The sequence below is a fragment of the Gambusia affinis genome, linkage group LG11, assembly GCF_019740435.1.
Source record: "Gambusia affinis linkage group LG11, SWU_Gaff_1.0, whole genome shotgun sequence".
NCBI lineage: Eukaryota > Metazoa > Chordata > Actinopteri > Cyprinodontiformes > Poeciliidae > Gambusia > Gambusia affinis.
Genome location: NC_057878.1, coordinates 25,759,832 through 25,778,388, shown reverse-complemented (window position 1 = coordinate 25,778,388; position 18,557 = coordinate 25,759,832). Strand labels below are relative to the sequence as shown.

General features: G+C 41.6%; 1 protein-coding gene across 1 annotated transcript in view; it reads right to left on the bottom strand.

The window, feature by feature from the left end:
• ttn.2 (titin, tandem duplicate 2) overlaps window positions 1-18,557 on the bottom strand; it is a 218,530-nt gene that overhangs the window by 151,861 nt on the left and 48,112 nt on the right. Inside the window, exons 43-59 of the mRNA XM_044131634.1 lie at window positions 9,209-13,033; window positions 8,210-8,488; window positions 7,379-7,942; window positions 6,920-7,201; window positions 6,552-6,830; window positions 6,193-6,474; window positions 5,828-6,106; window positions 4,621-4,908; window positions 4,238-4,516; window positions 3,858-4,139; window positions 3,413-3,691; window positions 3,014-3,292; window positions 2,150-2,428; window positions 1,763-2,050; window positions 1,374-1,652; window positions 599-880; window positions 68-346 (exon numbers count right to left, since the gene is read on the bottom strand). Coding sequence (XP_043987569.1) covers window positions 68-346; window positions 599-880; window positions 1,374-1,652; window positions 1,763-2,050; window positions 2,150-2,428; window positions 3,014-3,292; window positions 3,413-3,691; window positions 3,858-4,139; window positions 4,238-4,516; window positions 4,621-4,908; window positions 5,828-6,106; window positions 6,193-6,474; window positions 6,552-6,830; window positions 6,920-7,201; window positions 7,379-7,942; window positions 8,210-8,488; window positions 9,209-13,033 — 8,604 coding nt within the window. The remainder of the gene's footprint in view (window positions 1-67; window positions 347-598; window positions 881-1,373; window positions 1,653-1,762; window positions 2,051-2,149; window positions 2,429-3,013; window positions 3,293-3,412; window positions 3,692-3,857; window positions 4,140-4,237; window positions 4,517-4,620; window positions 4,909-5,827; window positions 6,107-6,192; window positions 6,475-6,551; window positions 6,831-6,919; window positions 7,202-7,378; window positions 7,943-8,209; window positions 8,489-9,208; window positions 13,034-18,557) is intronic.

Here is an 18,557-nt window from a genome sequence, read left to right as displayed (position 1 = left end):
ATGTGAAGTTAGCAGTTTTCACTTCAAAAACAAAAAACAGGGGACTTTTAAATCTAAAGAAACCAACCTTTGAGGCTTAGAGTTGTCTTACAAGTGCAGCTCCCAACCTCATTAGCTACAGTACACTGATATTCACCCACATCTACACCATCACATCTGTGGAGCTCTAGGGTCAAAGTGTCATTCATCTGGGAAAAGCCATGTTTTGCACTGGCCTTGATCTCTTTTCCATCTTTGTGCCAGGTTATCTCAAATGGACCTGTTCCAACAATCTGGCACTCAAAAGATGTTGTTGAGCCCTTCACAACATCAACTGGAGACAGTTCTTTAATAAAAATTGGTGGTTCTGAGACGAAAGAAGAAAAACTGTCATATAACTTTACCTCAAGAGGTAATTCTCTAGTAAATATTTGATGCTATACGTGTTTAACCACAGAATTATAGTGAGTTAGATCCATTAGATCATTTAGCTTCAAATAGATATCTACTAAATATGCTTAGATCTCATTAAGGAACAGAGCATGAAAAACTTTCTGCCAATTTAACTTTAAGGATAATTTCCTAGTGTTCATATTCTCAAAGCTCCAGCCTAACAAACCTTTCACTTTGAGCTCCATGCTGCAGCTCTCACTGCCAGCCTCATTACGAGCCTCACAGTAATAAAGGCCTCCGTCTTTAGTTTCAGCCCCGCAAACCTCCAGAGTAGCCACAGAGTTTACAAAGGCCATCTTGAAGTGATCACTGGCACTGATCTCAGAGCCCTCCTTGAACCAATAGATGTCTATTTCAGGTGTGCCGGTCACCTGGCACTCAAACACTTTGCTTTGCCCAGGACGCACTACGGATACGCGGTCCGGTGTCCGAGTGAACTTAGGAGGCTCTGAGAAGTAAAATAAAAAGCTAAATGAGCTGTGGTATAAATAATCTGTAGAAACTATCATGATGAGTACAGCTGGGGCTTAAAATGTGATATTATGAGAATTTTCTCTTGAACTACTTCCAAATGGTTTAGACCCATGATTCTCAAACTGTGGTATGTGCATTACTTGTAGAATTTGGACTGGATTAAAAACATTGAGAAGAAATGTTGGTTTTAATCAATTGTGAGGTAAACATGAATGTAGTAACTGTTATGTAAATACACATCAGCAATCAAATTGGTGTGCTTAATGACCATAACTGCTAACAGCAAGTTTGTCAATATTTACTTAGTTGATACTTGTTATAAAAATATTAAGAACCACTGGTCTAGACTTAGTGAGTAAAGCATGACTATTCAGAACAAGCAACTACAATTTAAAAAAACTTACAATCTGTAAACAAATTAAAATGTGCATCTGTAGGAGATTCATATATAAAATTATAGTTAGGACCTTTGACGAAAAGCGTTGCTTGGCAGGAAGTGGATCCCACATCATTGTGAATTTCACACACATAGTCTCCAGAATCTGAGCTCTTAGCAAAGAAAAGCTCCAGTGAGCTGGATGTGTTGTCTTTAACCACAGAGCAATCGGCACTTGATAAAATCTCTTTCTTGTTTTTAAACCATTTGATGTTCAGTGGTGGTGTGCCAGAGAGCAGTACGTTAAACTGGACCTTAGATCCAGGTAAAACATTCATGGATTCAGGCTTTTCAAGAATGCATGGTGGTTCTGAAAGAGAGAAGCAAACCACTGCTTGTGAAGAGAAGCCAAAAATCCTTTCAGTTCACATTTTTTTCTTTTCTGCTGGAATAAAACTAGACAAATCAACCATTTCAGACCTTTTACAAACAAGATGCCTGAGCACTGGATTGTCCCCGCTTTGTTTTTGGCGATGCATGTATAACTTCCACCATCTTTAAGGTGAAGATCAGAGATTTCCAGGCAAGCAACATTCTCAAAGAATGTACATTTATGTCTATCATCAGCCTGAATCTCCTTCTCATCTTTATACCACTGGACAGTAATCGGCAGAGAGCCTGACACAAGGCATTCCAGATGAGCAAATGATCCTTTAATACCTTCTGTTTGCTTCAGTTTTCTTGTAAAGGATGGAGGAATTACTTGATCTGACATGAGTAACATAAAAACAAAGGTTACAAGTTACAAATTTGGATGAAAACAAGCAAAGTTTACTTTAACACTACCCATGCACATTAATCACCGACCAAGAACGGTGAGCGTGGCCTCGCAAGAACTTTGTCCGACATCATTAGAAATCTCAAAGGTGAATTCGCCACTGTCAGTTTTCTCAGTTTTGAGAATCTTGAGCACAGAGCTGGTGTCTGTGGTCTGTACTTTAAATCTCTGGCCTGAGGTCAGCTCCTTGCCAGCCCTACGCCATTTGGCCTTCAGTGGTTTAGTCCCAGAGAATCTGACCTCTAGCGTGGCCGGATCCCCCTGAGTCACACTGATGGACTTAGCCTCTTCTGTGATCTTAGCGGGTTCTGATACATGAAGAAGAACGTATTTTAAAGAGAAAATTAACATTTCAAGAAAAGCATGTGGTTTTTGTTTACTTGCAGAATCATTCATATCAGTCCAATCCCAATCTGTTCCCTTCTACGAAACACTTGGATCTATCTAATCTAGCAGGTTGTGTAGATGTCTATTTTTTTCCAATAAGCAGTGGTTGATGGTTGAAACCAATGCTATATGCTAACATATTATATGTTTAGATGGTTTTTAGAGATCTGATCAATAGCTGTGAAAGCAATTATCTAAAGGAGAACTGTGTAACAAATACTGACATCTAGTGACCAAGTTAAAAAGAATATGAATTATACAGATCTGGATATAAATTGGGCTGTTTGTCTTGCAAATTGCCTTGATATAAAGTTTGAAATGGATTGTTGCTATATAAAAAAACATCTGAAATGAGTTATTGCTTCACATTGCAACTTTAGGTTAAATGTGAAGACATTGGCTGTTTCAGGGAAACCTCTTACTTGTTATTGTATTCAAATATGAATGACTTTAACATTATAACTACAAAATGAGAGCACAAACCAAAATGAAAAGGTTTCACCAACCTTTGACAGTTAGAACAGCAGAGCATGTCTGGCTACCAGCCTGATTCTGTGCCTGGCAGGAGTATTTTCCTCCATGTTTATTGTGCAATCCATTTATGTGCAGCAGGGCAGTCTTGTTCTCATATGAAATATTAACATTTTCAGCTTCCTTGAGCTCATGGTTGTCCTTTAACCAGGTCACAGTTATGGGCTCAGAGCCCTTCAGTATGCATTGGAGAGAAACATCACTGCCCACCAATGAACTGACATTATCAAGCTTTTTTACAAAAGACGGTGGTTCTACAAGTCAAAGATGGTATATGAACATTATGAGCATCTCAAGATGTCACACATATCAAGCTTGAAAGTCTTTGACTAAAGATTAAAGTTTTGAACAAAATATAGGTGCATCTAACCAACCTTTGAGTGTAACTTGACATTCACAGGTTGACATCCCCACTTCATTCTCAACAGTGCACTGGTATAAGCCAACATCTCCAGCCTCGACCGCCTGGACTTGCAGAGCCACCAGATCGTCTTTCACTGTGATTTTATGTCTTTTGTCATTTCTAATTGCCTTGGTGTTTTTGTAAAATGACACAGTGAAAGGAGCAGAGCCAGAGACTTGGCCCTCCAACATCATCTCAGAACCTTTCACAACATCTTTGGCCTCCAAGCTACGTACAAACACCGGTGGTTCTAGAAGACAGTAAGGATGTCGGTCAGTGAGCAGAAGACTGGACTAAAGAGGTATAATGCAAAGTTTACAGACATCTTTGACTGAAAGTTAAATAAATCAAACTATCTTTACTAAAACTGCAATTAACCAAAGAAATTCAAGAGACCTTCCTGTAGATGAACCAACCTTTGACAGTAACTGTACTGCTGCACCGATCACTGCCTGCTTCACTTGACGCAACACAGACATAATCGCCACTGTCCCCAGTTGCACAGTTCAATATTTCAAGAGTTGCTTCTACATCAGACACACTGACTGTATATTTAGGACTGGAGCTGATCTCCATCTCATCCTTAAACCATTTGAAACTGATGACAGGACTGCCTGACACTTTGCACTCCAATCTGGTGGAGATGCCACTTGTGACGAGCTTGGTTGCATCAAGCTTTCGTACAAACACAGGAGGTTCTGGGAGAAGAGGTTAACATTCATTAGAGGATACAAGGCTTGTTAGTGTCACTTCAATGTCAGGGTTTTAAGGACAAAGTTATAATGAGAACAAGAACCTTTCACAAAGAGGACTGTGGAGCAATCCACTTTTCCAGCATCGTTGGACACTTGGCAGGTGTATTTAGAGGAATCACTGGGCTTCACAGAGTGAAGGTCCAGAGTGCTGGAAGAAGCATCTTTTTTTATAAAATAAATGCCTCCAGTTACAACCTCTTTTTCCTCTTTGAACCATTTAACAGCCAAAGGAGCAGTTCCAGTGAAGGCTGCCCTGAAGGAGACTTTGGCTCCTGGTATAACATCCTGGTTTTCTGGTTTCTCTGTGAACACTGGGGGCTCTGGAGGCCATCAACAAAAAACAAATAGTCTTGTCATGTTAACATGAAATTCTTCAAATGTCACACAAGAGAAAGAAAGGGAAAATAAGACAAAGACTCGTAACCTTTGACGTAGAGTGTGCCACTGGTTTCTTTAAAGCCAGCCGAGTTGGTGGCTTTGCATTTGTAAACTCCAGAGTCTGCCTTTTCCAGCCGACTGACTCTCAGTGTGGCAGAGCTATCTTTGAACTCTGATTGAAATTTGGCTCCCGACTCTATTTCCTGGTCATCTTTGAACCAAACAATGGTCATGGGTTGGGACCCAGACACCCTGCAGTCCATGGACACATCATTGCCAATGTTGCCGTCGACTCTTTTCAGGGATTTGGTGAAAGTTGGAGGCATTATCCGATCTGGTAGTTAAAAACAAAAGCACCTCATTTATAAACGCTGTTGTGTTGCTTCTGTAAAGAGTTGTTCATCTAAACCCAAGAAAAAATTATATGCTGGACACTGTCTCTTAAGTTTAAAGTATTCATATTGATTTATTTTCAGATCACACAGTCATCAAAACCCACTTCCTTGTACATCTGCCATGGGAAACCAATCCAAGGCAAATGGACAAAGAGTTTAATTTGTATTGACTAATGTTGATCTGAAGAAGAACAAGTCATCAAAATGTTGCAGTAATCACCACGGGGTTCAGCACTTTGCAATTTACCCCTCAAAAGCAATGACTTTTGAGAGGTAAAAATTACTAATAACCTGGTACAAGAGTCCTTCATAATGTTTGGTATTTATTTTCTAAGCTTCCCCACTCTTATTTGCTGTATTAAATTCTTAATCTAACATTTCAGACATGCTTAAAGTGAACATTCCAGCTCCCCCAAGTAGAAAGTATAACTTTTTAATCACAGTCAGGCTGTTTTGGACAATTGGTTTTCAAGATACTTGTAATTGCTCAGCTATGTTTCATTGCTTTTTAGTCGAGCAATTATCAAACTCAAAAGCAAAATAAAATAAATAAGGGACACTAGAGCCCACAAAAAAAGTTTAAAAAAAAAGTTCAATGGAAAAGATTCAGAAGAAAATGAGAATATGTGTTAAAAAAAAAAATCTAATTGTTTATGTGGCATCTTGTTCCAAGAGTGAGACTGTTTTGCAAAATATCCAAGTTGGTGTGGAGAGAGCCTCAGAAACAATATTGAATGCTCATGTCTGAATTGTTTCACACTGAAAATTAGAGTATAAATTTACAGAAAAATGGATCAATGTCCCAAACATTATGGAGGACCCATATATTGTACATAATTTGTACAACAGAGCGCTAACCTAAGACAGTGACTGAGCATGTGCACTGGTCTTTCCCGACTTTATTGGACACTTCCATCTTGTACTCCGAAGTGTCTCCTTTCTCCGCTGTCAAAATTTTCATGGTGGCTACGTGGTCCTTCAATGTCATCTTGTATTTCCGCCCACTTATCATCTCTTTCCCATCTTTGAACCACTTCACTTTCAGCTCTGGGCTTCCAGAGATTGTACACTCCAACGTGGCTGAGTCTCCTGCAGTCACACTAATGGACTCTGCAGGTTCTACAATTCTAGCAGGTTCTGGTGTAAGACAGATTAGGTGGTTATTAAGAGAAAGAGTTTTAAACCTTTGTACAATGACATCTGCATCAAAGATTTTCCCTGACCTTGCACAGTCAGAGTGGCTTCACATTTTTGCTGCCCAGCCTCATTTTCTGCTTGGCATGAGTACTTGCCACCATGGTTGATGGCCACTGCTGTTATAGAAAGGCTTGCAACATTGTTCTCAAAAACCATCTTGGTATTTGGATCATCATCTCTGAGTATTTCAGAGTCTTTCATCCATTTAACAGTGATGGGAGCTGAGCCCTTTATGGTTCCTTGTAGCTTCACTGCATTTCCCAACACGGCTGTAACACTTTCAACTCTCTTTGAGAAAGATGGTGGCTCTACAAAAACATGCAACACGTTAAAATCTGACTTTCAGGTGCAGCAATAATCCTCAGCCTTTAACAGGTTTACCAACCTTTCAGTTTAGCTGAGGCCTTGGTGGTTACCTTCCCCACATCGTTGGAAACGACACACTGATAATCTCCAATGTCTGCGCTTTCAAAGGTCTGGATCTCTAGCCTTGACAGAGAGTCTTGGGAGATAATTTTATATTTCTGATCACCTGAGATGGGCTTCTTATTTTTTAACCAGCTGATTTCAAAAGGAGCCGTTCCTGCAATCTCACACTCCAGCTGAGCTGCTGCACCTTTCACAGCTTCTACAGTCTGTAGATCTTTTCTAATGGATGGAGGCTCTGAATGTCAAAAGATTAAAGTGTGGGGTTAAAACTAATATTTTCTGAACAGAACACTGAGAATCATGTAAGTCTTTCTCAGAACAAACCTTTAACAGCAACCACAGTGCTGCAGCTCTCACTACCAGCATTATTCGACACCTCACATGTGTAACTTCCACTGTCTGTCACCAGAAGATTTAATATTTCCACAGATGCAACTCCGTTCTTAAAGGTGATTTTATATTTCTCTCCATCACTAAGCTCTCTGTCATTCCAGAACCAATGGATGTGAAGTTCAGGTGATCCTTTAACGCTACATTGTAAACGTGCAGCTGCACCCTGCTTCCAGGTAAACTTAGGCTCCATTTTTCTGACAAAAGCAGGGGGTTCTGAAAGAGTGTTTGGAGACACAGACTTAAAAACAGACACAGAAGAACATCAGCAAAAAACAAAAACAAAGACAAAAGCCAAAACAAGGGACAACATTGCAACACATTAGCTACAGCTTGCAGTTCGGATAGACCACCAAAAGTTTTTACCAGCAGTGATCACCTGCAGGTTCTTACCTTGAACTGTTACCACAGCCTCACAGGATGAGCTCCCAGCCTCATTTGTGGCTGTGCAAACATATTTCCCAGAGTCCTTGAGCTTGGACTTGGGAATCTCAAGAACTGCCACCTTATCCTCAAAGGATATCTTACAGTCCATGCTCAGGTGGACTTTTTTGCCATCCCTGGTCCAGGTGACAGTCACCCCAGTGTCCTCATCCACCTGGCACTCCAGTTTTAGTGGGTCATTGACAGCAGCTGACGTTGGTTCAAAGGTCCTAACAAAGCTGGGCTTTCTTATAACTGTAAGCTCTGTGGTAAAAGTAACAGTGCCGACACTGTTGGAGGCCTTGCACAGGTATACTCCCTGATCAGTCAACTTGAGACTTTTAATATGAAGAGAATACTTGTTCTTTTCACTTTTTATGACATAATTCCCTTCAGATGTGATGGCTATGTTGTCCTTGTGCCAGACAACCTCCATTGGTGAAGATCCAGTGAGTGAGCACTGGAGAACAGCTTGTTTGCCCACAAATAAGGTCATTGGCTCTGGTTTTGAAACAAACACTGGTGGATACATCTCTATGGAAAGCAGGTAGGACATACACAGCGTTTAATGAGTAGCAAAAAAAATATCAGAAACAAACCAAACTTTCCAACTTAGTGAGGGATGTGGATTCAACATTGAGGACATTTTAAACCTCTGTATAAACATGTTGGGTCAGAATCAAACAGCGCTTTCCAAACCATAATGAGTCACATTAACACACAACATGAATATAATTCTCTCTCTCTGTCTCCAACACATACATGCATAGAAAATTACAAAGGTTCCCACTGGGATCTTACCAGTCACGATGAGCGAGGCGGTGCAGCTATCAAAGCCGTGCTGGTTTGAAGCCTTGCAGGTGTAGTCACCGCTGTCAGCCTTCACAGGATTCAGGAGCTCCAATGAAGACCCTGTGTGGCGGCTGATGATCCGGTACTTCTCACTCTGTTTGATTTCAATGTTAGATTTGTACCACTTGAAGGTCACGTTCGGTGCATCCTCAGTCTCGCAGTCGAACTTTGCATGGCCTCCGACGTTGATCTCTACAGGGTTGATTTTCTGCCTGAAAACAGGTGGCACTGAGGCACACAAAGACACAGTGAAACATAGATGTTAGCTATGACATCCACAGCTTTGGATGTAAGTAAAAAAAAGTGACGGAGCATCAGGAGCATGAAAGGTGGAATGTACAGCAATGGTGGAAGGCAATTCAGCAGTGACTGTAGAGGAGAAAAGGAGCAGGAACATTAGCCCCATGTTTTAACAGAAGGTACTCATGGGGCTAGGGTTCCAGCTGAAAAGAGGAAAATATTTGTGAAAATGATGCAATGCCAAGTTTAAGCCCCCAAACATGCAGAAAAACTGACAATGTAGCAAGAATGGACCTAAAAGGACTGTGACAGACCAACCTGTTGATTCTTGCATGCCACGGTGATCCTAAAAAGGCTGTGAAGTGTCCCAAAGACCAGTGACCATGAGAATCAATACTGAAAGATGGTAATAAACCACAGGACCACAAGGTGGTCTTTGCATGGCTGTGATAGCCCTGGTCTTTAGGACATAAAGATCAAGAAATGATATAGAACAAACAAAACACAGTGAGTTAGTACAATCCAGTGCCCATGCGGAACCCTAACAGTGCTCATGCTGAGCTATGAAATGGATAAAAAACCAAAGTGATAAATACAAAGTACTTAAATGAGAGACGCTTGGAATGAAGAAATTCATGTGAAGTATTAGTTGCTCATAGAAAATGGATGGGTGAATGAATGGTACATATATTTCTCCTGTTAGCAAACCTCTTGGGACCACAGTGAGTCTTGAAGATGTTGTTGTCCTGCCGGCTTCATTCTCAGCCTCACAAACATATTCTCCTTGATGTCTCTCCTTGACAACTTTGTTGATAACCAGTGAGTATGTGTCATGGTCTTTCAAACACTTGAACTCTTTGCCAGATTTCACCAATTGGCCATTAAAAAACCAGCTTACTTTTGTTGCAAATTTAATGGTTGTAATAAAAGTGACCTCACCATCTTCTTCAGTAGCTAAGTCCTGTAGGGAGGTGACTATTTCAGGGTATTCTCTCTGCTCTGATCTGGATAATGTGACTTCCTCTTTGAAGATCTCTTCCCTGTGCTCCTGCTGGATGCTTACATCTAGTGTTTGCTCAGTGGGGATGGTGGCAAGAGGCAGAGCAGTAGTGACAAAAGCTGTTCCCACTTCTTTTTCTTCACTTTCTACCATTACAGACCTCATTTCTTTTTTTGATATCTGAACCGACTGTTCAAAGGCCACCTGAGTCTCTGTGGTTATCTTGGTCTTAGATGAAATGGACTTTTCCACCTTCGCTGTCTTGGATTCTTGAACTACAACCTGTCCCCCTTCTGCCGCGTATTCAACTGTGACATCAGACTCGATCTTAAGTGCAGCAGCCTGAGATTTTGCAGCTGTGAAATCTACTGTACTCTCTGCCACACGCACGGACTCTACCATTGTAGAAAGCATTTGCTCTGACCTGGCTGAGGAAACATGAGCCCTCTGGGGTTTGTCTAGCTGCATGGTGCCTGGTTGCTCTGAGGTAAGAACATGAGCCTCCTGGTACACAATAGAGTGGAATGCCGCCTGTAGTTCGGTCCTGAGATCAGCCTTTTGAGGGTATTCACCTTCAAAAGATAGTGTGATCTCCATAGGGGCACCTGTTGTTGTGATCAAATATGTAAACATAGAGCGTTTGGGTTCTCGCTGAACTTTGACCTCCTGCACTTCCACAGCCTGTAACTTCCCAACAACATCAGCCAGTAGGACTGGCTGGTCACTGGCAACAGCAGACTGCAGTGCCTCTCTGAGCTGGTGCCGTATATTCAGACTGGAAGGTTTAGGGATTTGAATCACAAACATCATCTCTTTGGGGAGAGCAGTGCTGTCTTTAGATTCTGATGCCATAAGGGACAGTTTTGGTTGTGTGCTGACTATAACTTTAGTTGACTCAGACTTGGAGATCTTTTGAGAAAGCTCCCCTGTCAACACTCGCTTCTCATCCATCACTATTGACTGCCTAACGGACTGACCCTCCTGGATCTGAACAGCAAAGTCTTGTTCTGCTGCCTTCAGAGAGATGCTGCTCTCAGTGGAGATCTCCTTCTCTTCAATCTGGACTGGTTCAGTGGGCATTTTGGGCTCTATGGTTGTTAGACACTTAAACTTGTCCACACCTGACAGAGTTTCTGTGTGACCCTCTTCTAAGACCTGACTGTCTGCTACACTGGTGACATGCATCACATTCCAGCGATCTTCTTTCTGAACTAAAGCTTTCTGGTGCTTGAGATCAACAGTAATGGGGGTTTCCTTTGGCAACTGCATGGGCTGGTAGGAAATCTGGAGGATTTTCTGAGGCTTGGGCTCAGTTCGAATGTTAGACTGAACCCCGGTCACTGACAAATCTAGCTCTGCATGGTAATCTGCTGTGAGTTCTCGTCTTTCTTCTGAGACAGCCGCATGGCTCCTTGATTTTTCGTGCTTCTGTGTTGCTACTTGTTCATCAGGCTTTTCATCTGTGAAAATACCCTCTTTAGGCAGCACCTCTATAGGCATTATTGACTGGAGATGCAGCACAGTCTGAGCCTCTTTTTGGGGTTGAATCACTATCGAGCTGGCCTTAGCTTCAAACTCTGATATGTCTTCACAAAAAACAGTTCTTTGCTCATCCTGACTTACAGTTTGCAACAGGGTGGGACTCTTCCTGGTATCCGCCTGCTCAGGTGCTGGTTTTTCAGAACTGAAACTCTTTTCAGATGAAAGGAGGTCTTGGTCTGTGATGACCTGCAGGTGCAGTACCTTCCCACTTTCTACATCTGACTGAATAGTCACTGCCCTGTCCAGACATGGCAGTTCTTTAGTCAGCTCAGCCTGCAGTATTTGCCTTTCTTCAGCATTTAAAGCTGCCTTCATTATTCTGTCTTTAGAAAGCTGAGCTGCTTCTTCAGGAGGCATCTGCATCGAGAACCCTGTCTCCTTAGAAAGAGTTTGTTTGGACTCACTGATTGAGGCTAAAATGGGCTGACGCTGTTCTTTCTTAATTGTGGATTTGACAGTAGATTCTGCTGTTGATAGTTCTGTTGTGTGGCCTTCTTCCATTACTCGTTTCTCTGTAGACTGAGCTGAATATAAAATTTTAATACCTTCCTTTACCCTGTAGCTCTTCTCTTGGTGTTGTCCAGGAATATCCTCAGATTGCTCTCTTACAATAGAAAGTTGCGACTCCACCTGATGCCCGCTGACCAAGTGTTTGGGTTCAGAGGTGGGTTTAACTTTAGCAGGCTGCTTATCATGCAGAAGCCCTGTGCTGACTGTTGAAAGTGGGATAACCTCCTCTGCCATGGCAGACATTAATTTTGATTGCTTTTCTCTTGCCAGCTGCAGTTCAATGACCTCAGGACTCTGAATGCGGTCACAGTGCTGCTCTGTGAGACCCTGACTCTCTTCTACAGAGGATGTAAATGCTGCCATGTGAAGCTGCTTCCCAGGAACAGCTGATGCCTGAGGTGGGTGAGTGGGAACCACAGAAACCCTCTCCTCTATCTCATGAGTCTGAAGCACAGCTGCCTGTTGGGTCAGTGTCTCACGATGGATGGTTGCAGCAGAGATGTCAACCTCCCCAAGCGAGGCCACCTGCTCACTAGGAATGATCTTCCTGTCTTCAGTACCAATGGTGTAAACCATTTGATCTGACCGGGTCTTGTCCTGGCCTGGAAGGCTGACCTGATACAGACGAGACTCTGTCGCCTGTTCTGATACTGACACCTTGTAGGATTTTTTCTGAACCACGGTTAGTTGCTCCTCTTTGTGTGAAACAGAGACCGACTCCCTAAACACAACAAGCTCAGCACTACAGGTTGCCTCACCAAACTGGTTGGAGGCTTTACAAGTGTATAGGCCACTGTCTTCCTGTTTGACGTTCTTGATATTGATTAGGCCAGATCCATCTGGGTTGGTTACTATGATGCAGTTTCTGCTGGGCTGGATTTGGAAAGCCCCTTTCAACCATTTCACGTCAGGAACTGGATCTCCTGTGGTTTTATAATTAAAATAAACCTCCCCTCCTTCTGAACATCTAACAGGTTGGATCAGAACAGTAAATGTAGGTGGTTGGCCTGTGACCTTAAACATTTTCTCCACCCACCTCTCTGCTTGGCTGATGTCAGGCTTTTTCACTTCTAGATATGTGGTGCATGTTGTCTGCCCAAATCTGTTGGTGGCAGTGCAGGAGTATTCGCCCTCATACTCAGATGTAACTTTGGCGATCACCAATGTGTACTCCTCCTTTTCCTCTACCAGCCTGTACGCAGAGGAGCTTTTTATCACCCTACCATTGTGAGACCACTGAACAATCGGCTTTGGAAAGCCGGACACCTTAACAGTAAATCTGGCTGTTTCCCCTGAGGTTACAGCTGCAGGGCATAGCTGGCTAAGGAAAACTGGCTTCTCTTTTTTCTTCTCTAGAGTGGAAGAGTAACGTTTGGGTTCTGGCTTGAGTTCAAGTGTTTTAGATTTCTGTGGTAACTGGACACCAGTGTAGAAGGTTTCCTCTCGTTCTTCCACAGTGGTGATGGTGGTGCTAGAACGCTCTGTCGGGAAATATTGAGCAACACTGAAAACAATGTCCACAAATAAAACCTTATCATTTTACTAATTAACTCACAAAAAAACACATCAAGGCAGTCCATAGCTACAAAAATTGCTCAATATGTTAGTGTACAATTTATTAGCATCAAGTTTTGAAGGTTGGAAAAACTCAAATGGCGTGAAAAGGAAAACCATGTGACAGCTGGCACAGTAGCTTTAACCTCCTTAGTTGTATTTTGCAAACAGCTTTTGTACATTTACAAGTGATTAGAATGTTCTAAAGTTAAAATTTCTCAAACATTTTTATACTGCCTGTGAAACTCAAAGGATCCTGACTCCTTTTCACAATTTAATTCAACATCCAGTGTAGTATTTATCTAAACTAACTTTTACTTATTTATTTATCAGTTACACAGCTAAGATCGTAATTTTTAGATATTATGTTTCACTAATGTTAGTGAGGATCATCAACGCAACTAGTACGAAATTCAGGATTATTCCTTACTCTGTTTAATGACGTTATTTATATGCTTGCACAAATACAAATGACTAATTAGGAGATTCATTTTAGTTATTGTCTTGAATTCACTAGTAAAAATAATTACACAAACCCTAACTGGTGAATCATTATCGAGTTTTTCTTTGAGAAAATATTACACTTCATGACAACAGTAGTAATCATTCATGAAAACACAAACCATAACCAGACTCAAACTTTACATCAAACCTTTTATTATATAAACTCTGAGACAAACTGGCATATCTGTACAAATAAACCACACGTTCATCACAACACCATAGTTTTCTGTTTTTTTCTCTCGTTATTGAACACTCGTACACTCCTAACATTACACTTATTTACAAAACATCCACATTGTCGTTTTCTAAAAAAAAAAAAGGTTTCACAGTGTCTATTTTTAAAATAACATCTTTCCTTTTCATTTTCATCTTGATTTATAATTCCACCAAAAAAATCATACACAGGCAGTGAAAGCACTTAACACCCACTCAACCCCTCCATAAAAATCCACATTAAAGGCCACTAAAACTTAACCAACAAAATAATTTCAAGTGAGCAGTACAGAACATTTGAGTTTTTAAATTTATTTCAGATAAGATTGTTTTTTAAGCTTTAATTTTAATATTATTGAAGATAAGACCAACTTATAGATTGATAACAGGTAAGCTTATAAGTAATAAATTAGAATTTAACAAACATAGTGTATTTATAATTTATGTCCTTTCAAATGAAATCCTGTCAGTATTTTCTGAATTGAGTCTTTAATTTCAAAAACATATGTATATATATCTCTGTAAATACTGTAAGAACAAGGAACTTAAAGGGAACAAAATATCAAATAGATGTATTTCTTTTATGTTTACTGCATTGTTATTGCAGACATGCTACATTCTACCACTAAAACTAAACTGTAGTGTTTGAGTGAAATGCTAGTCGCAATTTATTTCATATATAGTTTGAAAAATAATTTAAACAGCATAACTTCAACATTCAATCAGTCTAGCTCAAAGAGTTACCAAAGAAAACATAAACCAAGACTTTTCGATCAAAGAGTTAAACTAATATTGTCTTGTGTTTTTTACATAAAGAATAAAAGATCAACTTTTTGACTTGCAATGACAAACACTAAAACACTGTTTTCATCATCAATACAACAAACACTCTGCTACATGTCTCAGCTTTTGCTTTACAATCAGTCCACATATAAGGCAGGGAAGCAAAGGAGTTCTCAGTATATTCCATAACCAAAAGTTCTCACACAAAATCATGACTTCAAAAGCAAAATAAGAAATGAATTTGTAGCTAATTGATTTTAGTGCCAGTTATGGTAAACCAGTAGTTAGCAGTGTAACCACACAGCTAAAAGATTCTCGTTTCAAATCCTGACCAAGGTTTTGTTTGGAATTTGGTTACTGCTGTTTCCTCTTGGTTACTTTGCTTGGTGAATCTTTGGTTTCAAGGTGACCAAACGTTACAACGTTAATATCTAGAAAATCTTCAGCAGTGCTGATGTTTCTATGCAGCCAGCAGAGTTTTGGATGAAACACTTATACTCTCCAGCATCCCTCTGAGTCACGTTGGTAATGAGCAGATTGAAATGACCAGAACTTTTCTCCTGGATTATACATCTACTGTCAGTGACCAGCTCTCCATCTTTGTACCACTGAGCTGTGGGGTTTGGTTTGCCGCTGACCAAACACTGGAGAATGACAGGGGTCCCTGCAGCTGCAGTTACGTTAGTCAGTGGGATGACACATTTAGGGGGTATTTCAGTCACCTGGAAGTGAAAGCTGCACATATCCGATGACTTCCCCTTAAATTCAATTTTTTCATCCTTGGCTGGCTCAGCAAACACATCAAAGTTGACACTAACATACTTTTGTCCTTGTTCACTGGTTTGGTGGTCAGTGTTAGCTACCAACCTCACTGCCCGCTGTGACTCATCAGGCTCTTGCTCAAACTCAAACTCAAGCTCGATTTCAGACACCTGTTCACCATCAAACGACGTGTTTCCAACCATCAGGTCAAATTTCTGGGGCTGGACTTTAGCACTTCCTAAGGACACAGATGTCAGCTCCCTACCTCTGGTCTTCCCTGAAAAAGCCTTTGCAGTTATCACCACCAGGGAGGCTCGACAAAGAGTCTCCCCAACGAGGTTTATCGCCCTACAAGTATAAACTCCACTATCTTGAGTTGTAACTTTACAGATCTTCAGAAAGTGGTTATCTCCATCAGAAGAGTGCAGGTATTTCTTTGTATTATGTGGAATTTTCTTGTCTCCTTTAAACCAGGACACAATTGGAGACGGGATTCCCATCAGAGAGCACTCAAACATAACAGTAGTACCCTCTGGGGTTTCCATGTCACAGATTGGGTTGATAAACCTTGGAGGCATCTCTGTGACCTCAAATGCTATTTTCAAGTCATCATGCTCCTGAGTGACAAAATCTACAGCACCCTCTTCATAAATACTGGGTAACACATCCAAAGATATGACCATGCTCTTGTTGTCTGCTGTGTACTCAGGAATGGTGATGATCTTAACCTGCTTCTCAAACTCCTTTACCTCATTTTCATCCAGTTCTACCTCTAGCAGAATCTCCTGAGGGGATGGAGAACGAGAGGAGTCATTCTCCTCCACATCAAACTCCATCACATGCTGATGGGTGACAGCAGGTGGTGCTGGCATGAACCTCACCTCCTGTGATACAACCACCACCAGAGCAACACTTCTGGCTTCCCCAACATAATTCACAGCCTCACAGATATATTCTCCCTGGTCAGCCTTAGTGACTTTATGAATCACTAATGTGATGTTATCACCATCTCTGTCCATTCTAACTCTATCGTCTGCCACCAGCTGGATTTTGTTGAAAAACCACCTTACATCAGGGGAAGGCAGGCCAAAAACCTCAGCATAAAATGTCAGTGACTCGTTTTCAAACACTCTTTTCTTAATGAGAGGCTTAAGGAAAGCTGGAGGGATTCCCTGCACTTTCTCTTGAAGGGTGGCTGGTCCTAATGTCCCTTTGCCCTGTGAGAGAAATCTGCTTTCATCCAAGCTTACACCATTTGGATCAGTTTTACCACCCTCATCAGCAGGAGAATTAAGGAAATGAACCGGTGAGAAAAACTTCTCGGTGGAGTCTCCCGTTGAGGGTCTCTTGTAATGTACCGGAGAGAACGGAAACTCATCCGGTGTCATAAACCCACTAGGTATGTCAGAGTTTGGAGTGTGAAAGGATGGTGGTGACTTGAGAGTGTGAAGGGACTCTGCGATTGGTTGAGACACCTCGGTAGAAGAGCCTGGGGTGAAAAACCTTTCAGGTACCTCTGCTATCTCTTCACTCATAGTGCTACCAATTTCTATGGACATCTCAGACTCGGGGGTGAGCGGCCTACCCCAGTCTGTTGGAGGGTTGTAATACTCATACACAGCCCCGAAAGTTACTTCCTCCTCCTGTATGGAACCTGCTACTGCTGTTGCTGCTCCTCCCTCAGCCTCAGCTGCCAAGGATTCTTCAAGAGTATCTCCTTCCTGTTCCGGTTGAACATCAGGTGGTTTAACTTGGGTGTTTAAGTTTGGGTTTTTGATCAATTTTTGGGGTTCAGGATTCACATGAACACCAGTTCTACCAATTTTAGCTACTATTTCAGGTCCATCTTTATCTTCAGTGAGAGCTTTCTCTGATATTTCTGTTGCATCAGTCTTGTCTGGCATACTGACAAAAATGCCACTGTCCATAGATGGTTCAGTGATAGACATCAACTCCTCACCACCAATTACAGCCTCCTCACTTATTTCCTCTAAAACTGATCCCTCTTCTAACCTTTTGACCTCCTCATCCATGTGTGTTCCACCTTCAACCAATGCTTCAACAACTTCAGCTGCATCAAGACAAAAAGATGTTTCCAATTCCACATCTGGAGGTAAAAACTGCCCCTCAGTGTCTAAATGTCCAGAAATTGTTTTACCTGCTACACCTTCCTCAACAGGCGCCCTAACAGAATGTTTAATTACAGGTACCTTATCTGGCTTGAAAGGAATGAAACTACTTGTTCTGTCAAATGGCTGTTGTGTCTCATCCAAAAACATTTCGACATCACCAGTCTGTGTAGGATCTTGGACACAAAGTGGTTTCTGTGGCCTTGGTCTCACAAGCTGTGGAGGCTCCTGCAGCTCTTCCACAAACTGTTTCACATCTGCCCCTTGTTCAACACCAGTGACCTCAGAAGTATCTGTCACTACAGGTTCAGTTGCTTCAGGAACATATGGATTTACTGATATAGCAGGTTCCTCAGACACCCTGTCAAGTCTGAGCGCTTGCTCCTCTTCTTGTTGGTCTAGGGAAATGGCCACAGCAGGAATAAACTCTTCAGGAAACTGTGTGTCTTTTCTTTGCTCCTCAGGTGAAGGAGGTGTTATTAGAGAAACTGGTGAGTCAGACTCAAAAGCCTGTTTGATCTGAGAAACTTTAATTATAGCAGCAGAACCTTGAAGACCACAGCCTGACAGTGTTGGGGGCTCTTTGGAAGGAGAAAATCTGGATTTTGGGGCTTTGACACCCATATCTGATGGAGGAGGTGAAATTAGAGGTTTATCCTCTGTACGAGAGAGGGCAGGCATATGCACAGTGGCAGGTTTCTTGAAATCCTCAGTTAGCCTTGCAGGAAACGCGCTTACTCTTTCAGAGGAAGAGATATCTCCCTCCATAGTTTCTCCTTGCTCTGAAAACTGCGCAGGATCACGGATTTGACCTGACACTTGACAGATGCTTATGACCTCCCCAAGCTTATTTTTAGCAAGACATCTGTACATTCCAGCATCTGTGCATCTAAAACTGTAAATATAAAGTCTGTACATTTTATTATCTACCTCTGCTCTGTATTTATTGGCCGCAGCATCAAGACAAGTATTATTAAAATACCATGTGGCCACAGGTACAGGATCACCAGTGATAACGCACTCCAACACTGCAGTGCTGCCCTCAGGACAGGTCACATTC